General features: G+C 35.5%; 1 protein-coding gene across 2 annotated transcripts; it reads left to right on the top strand.

The window, feature by feature from the left end:
- The first annotated feature begins 1,891 nt into the window (after nucleotides 1–1,891).
- Nucleotides 1,892–4,114, top strand: LOC112286143 (uncharacterized). 2 transcript variants are annotated; one of them, XR_002970938.3, is made up of 3 exons: nucleotides 1,892–2,667; nucleotides 3,140–3,381; nucleotides 3,680–4,114. XR_002970938.3 is itself a non-coding variant. In XM_024527773.3 (2 exons), exons 1-2 carry the CDS (start codon nucleotides 1,987–1,989, stop codon nucleotides 3,299–3,301), a joined length of 843 nt encoding a protein of 280 aa, XP_024383541.1. In that variant the 5' UTR covers nucleotides 1,892–1,986; the 3' UTR covers nucleotides 3,302–3,554. The 2 variants fall into 2 exon arrangements, 1 of the variants encoding a protein (XP_024383541.1); XM_024527773.3 differs by lacking the exon at nucleotides 3,680–4,114 and having other exon boundaries at nucleotides 3,140–3,554.
- Nucleotides 4,115–4,969: the final 855 nt, after the last annotated feature.

Genomic DNA, 4,969 nt, shown 5'->3' with positions numbered 1-4,969 from the left:
GTTTCTTTTTGTATGCGTGCATTATACCCAAAAGAGTGACAATAGGTACAAAATCAATACTTCAACTTTGAGCACTTATATCTCCTTCATAATAACTCCAATTGACTCAAAATTTGCACCAAAACCATAGCCAAAACCCTAAACTTGCTGATCCTAGCCTCCAAAAGCTTGAATGGCTCGAAAGTGTAACCCTAATCTCTAGTATGGCTTCGGGCAGCTTCCTTGAAGTCCATTGGTCATGATTTTTGACCAATAAGAATGGAGATTTATATCATCCATCTTCATTAATTCATATGGGTGCCCTAAGTACCATTTTTTGCTACCAAAACCCCTCTCCAACTCTTTTCTTTACAAGATTTACACAATATATGCCCTAAACACCATATAAAAGAAACAAAATAAGACTTTAAGGATCACCAATATCTAACAAAGGTGATTCTAAATATTTAAAGATTACTACTAATAAGATCAACTTCAAAGTCACTATCAACAAAAAATAAAGTTATATAAATTCTAATAGAAGCCCTTCTAAACCTCTTTTTGGGCTAGTAATCTATCCACATCCTACAACCAACAAAAATCTACTAATATGGCTTTCACCATGTTGTCTAGTATATTGTGTATTAAATATATAAATTCATTATTTTCACATGGTAGCCAAACCACAATACGACAACGTGTACTATGTAGTTAACTTGTTGACCAAGTTTCTAATCTACCAATCAACTACAAACACATATAAAGTCAAAACCATGTCTGAAAAGCTTCTAAGAAGCTTTTGTAGAATATATTGTGAAATTATCTACATTTACTTACTTCTACCTAATCATGTAAGTAATTATGAGAATAAATATGTATGTATATGATGTCTATATACTAAACTTTATTATTTTGTATTCTATAATGTTTTTTAAATAACTTATTTAGCATAATTATTTTTTTGTAAGGTTACTATAAAAAATATTTATCAACAATATATTAGTAATTTATATTTTTTAAAACTTTAGTATTTTATTTATTATGTCTTATTTTTTAGAATAGTTTGTTAATGTTGCATTAGATATTTTTTTAAATTTTAGTTTTTTAATATAGATTATAAAATAATTTTATTTTTAGAAAAAATAATTTTTCATGTTTTAAAAAAAAAGTTTATAGCACATTTTTATTAAAAATATAAAATATGATATTACAATAATTAGCCATTATAAATCAATGATATAAAATAATCAAGATATCATGTAGAAGAAAGTTAATGTCAATCAAATACAAAGGGAATGTTTGTAAGTGTTTTTTTCAAAATGATCAAATTTCCTATATTTGTTTTATTTTTATTTATAATGATTCAAATTTTAAGTTCATATATATGCATGTGCATATGAATCTTCATATATATATATATATATATATGTACTTAGTGTTATTCAATTTTTTTACAAGATAAGCTAAAATATTTTTGAAGACATGATGAAAATTTATTTTCAATGTTTTTGAGGAAACAAATAAATGCATATTTTAAAATCAATTAACAGGATATTTCTTGTATTATAACATCTCAATTTGAATATCTAGTTTCACACATGAATACTTCTTTTGGACTTTATTATAATACATCTCCATAAGCGGATTAATACTCTGACTTTAAATGTTGAACTGGTGGAAACTATTTCCCGAATTATGATGGGGAACAAGTTTCAGTACACGTCAACAGCAAATTAATCTTTCATTCCTTTCAATCACTGGATTTGAGAGGGTAAAAGTAGGGCTTCGCCGAGGCTACGAAGAAGAGAGGTGCGGTGCTGCACTGAAGCGGAGCCTCGGTTAGGGTTTGGATCCAGAGTGGAACGGGGACAAGACGAGTTGCGGCGAAAAAGTTTCTCTTGTTTTTGCCCCTTGCGAGCTTTAGTGCTTGGCAGGAGAGGGTTTTGATTGCAACTTTTCAGCCCTACCCTCGCTGCTCTATTGTGTGGCGGTTCCAGAGAGATAGCCATGGCGGAGCGAGGTGGTGAACGTGGGGGCTTTGGCCGTGGTTTCGGTCGTGGCGACAGAGGTGACCGAGGTGGCCGTGGAGACAGAGGTAGGGGAGACCGCCGTGGAGGACGTCGTGGTCCGAAGCGTGATGAGGAGGAGAAGTGGGTGCCCGTAACCAAGCTCGGGAGATTGGTAAAGGAGGGTAAGATTAAGTCGTTGGAGCAGATTTACTTGTTCTCCCTGCCCATCAAAGAACATCAGATCGTGGAGTTTTTCTTGGGTTCTGCTCTGAAAGACGAGGTTATGAAGATCATGCCCGTCCAGAAGCAGACTCGTGCTGGACAGCGTACCAGGTTTAAAGCTTTCGTTGTCGTTGGTGACAACAATGGTCATGTCGGTCTGGGAGTTAAGTGCAGCAAGGAAGTGGCTACTGCTATCAGGGGTGCCATCATTTTGGCCAAGCTATCTGTCATTCCAGTTCGCAGAGGATACTGGGGTAACAAAATTGGCAAGCCCCACACCGTGCCTTGCAAGGTTACTGGGAAGTGTGGCTCCGTCACCGTCAGGTTGGTTCCTGCTCCCAGGGGTTCTGGTATTGTAGCCGCCCGAGTGCCCAAGAAGGTCCTCCAGTTCGCCGGTATTGAAGATGTATTCACTTCATCACGCGGCTCCACCAAAACTCTTGGAAATTTCGTTAAGGTGTGTACCTCTGTCTCTCCTTTTAGAGTCGTAAAGGTGATTAATTCGCGCTAGTCCAAATTTCTAGGGTTTATCGACGGGTCTTATGGGATTGTATTAAGAAAAACACGGAGACTCATCCTTGTTTTCCATAGACATGACCTTTGAGGCTAACCAAGTGATTAACCTAAATGCAATAGTGATTTCAATTGGTCCCGACACGTTCATGTTCATTGAAACTTGTCGCTGTTTCTTAGAGGTGTTTTAGTAATCTGTTGTGGTAAGGTGTCAGTATGTTAGGCACGTGTTTTCATGGAATCAGATTTTCATCGCCATTCCTAGATCTTCTTCTAGTATCTACAAATATCGAGATTATCACGAAAAGCTCACTTGTAGATCAATATGTCTGAATTACGTCTGGGCTACCTCCATTGGTGTAAGTTTTTTTTTTTTTTTTTTTTTTTTTTTTCTGATTCTCAACGTTGATTTGCAGGCGACATTTGAGTGTCTTTTGAAGACTTACGGTTTCTTGACTCCAGATCTCTGGAGGGAAACTAGGTTTTCTAAGTCGCCATTCCAGGAATTTACTGACTTCCTTGCTAAGCCTCACAAGATTAGCGTGGTGGAGGATGTAGAGAAGACCCCTATATATTGAGGAGCTCGTTAATTACACCATTGCAGAAAATCACTTGGAACAAGAGATGTTTCCTTAGACGATGTTGCGCGTTTTGAAAAGTAAAGCAGCACTCTTTAAGCACTTCTTTTTTCGTACTGCGAACAATAGGTGTCAGTTCCCAAAGGATGCTGTAAATGTGTGATGAGGGAAGCATTGGTTTGTCGCTGAAACTCGTGAAGTTTTTATTGTACTAATGCTTACCCACATTTGCCGATGCGCTGAATTTTATGTACTACCTGTTTCGTGTGGCGTATGGGGTGTGTTAACGAGTCTCTTTACACATGAACAGTACTCCCATTTTGTAACATAATGGCATTTATTTGGGTTCTCACAGTGGATCAATTTCCGTATTTACAGGAATCTTCCTCATCTCGTAGCTGATGAAGATGGATGATAAAACCATTCTACTTGAGTTTTGTACTTGTGTAGATTTAAAAGCTTTCTTTGAGACTTGGTTGGGGGAGTCTTTTCTAAACTAGAGTTCACTCTATTATAGAAAAATAGCTGAACGAAGGACCTTGCAATGTCCCTGGAATACTTTCATCTCCTATGGGGTGGGGATTGTTCTCTATTAAGTTTCATATTTAGGCAACTACAGCTACTGTAACCTTCAATTTTCTTTGATTGGGTGGATATTCATTTTTTTCTTGTTATCTTTTTTTCTTTTTCGGTAGAGGTATACTTTTTTCAGTGTGAGTGTTATTTTTTTTAATATTTGGCCGCCAGGGTATTGTGGAAAATTTCTGGAATTATGTATTCTCATTGTGGAAATTTTTTGGATTTGTGCATTTCCATTGGTTTTATTGTTGAAGGAGGTTTGACCTTACTTGTAGAGGCTAAAGGGGATTTCATTACTCGTTTTGTCCATCCATTGAATGATTATAATATTTGTTTGCTGCTTCTTTCTCGTAACAGTTTCTAGTAAGTTTCTAGTAACAGTCATATGTATATATTAATTCAAATCTCAATGGCTTGAAAACAGTTTATTGTGGGGCAATGCCTTGGCATTTATAGTCAATTATAACTATTATTTTCAGAACTATTGTTCTCTTGTAGTAAGAATGTAGAGAACTTAGGTTACATAGACCCTTGCATATTTTCTTGATCTTGGTATTTAGGTTATTTAGACCCTTGGAGATTTTCTTGATCTTGGTACTTAGGTTATTTAGATCCTTTGTCATGAACATATATTTATTGTAATTATTACCTAAGTGATATGAATAGGTAGAAGTAGATAAAATATTAGAAGTTACAGATTACCTTCTTTTAAATTGATATTATTTTTAGTATTTTTTTTGTTCTCAAGTCCTCTCTTCTATTTGTCTTGAGCAATATTAGACATTTTCTCTTTTCTAAGTGTTATCATCATAGAACTTACTAAAATGAAGAGTGCAATGATACAAATACAAGAATAATTGAGAGAGTTAATACTTGTGATGCATCAATTCAATTTACCACCACAAGGAGTAACAAGATTGGTAGGAAGTGAAGATATAGAAATGATTGGAGCTGCTTCAATATCTGCACCAAATCATGTCCCTTCTCTTATGGTGGAACACCCTTTCAATGTTAAGGAACCAAGAATTGCCATACCTAGGAAGTTTGATGGCACCAGATCAAAGTTTAGATGATTTATCAATCAATTAC

This window comes from Physcomitrium patens, chromosome 8, assembly GCF_059467195.1.
Source record: "Physcomitrium patens ecotype Gransden chromosome 8, ASM5946719v1, whole genome shotgun sequence".
Classification (NCBI taxonomy): Eukaryota; Viridiplantae; Streptophyta; class Bryopsida; order Funariales; family Funariaceae; genus Physcomitrium; species Physcomitrium patens.
This window is presented reverse-complemented; position numbering and strand designations above follow the sequence as displayed.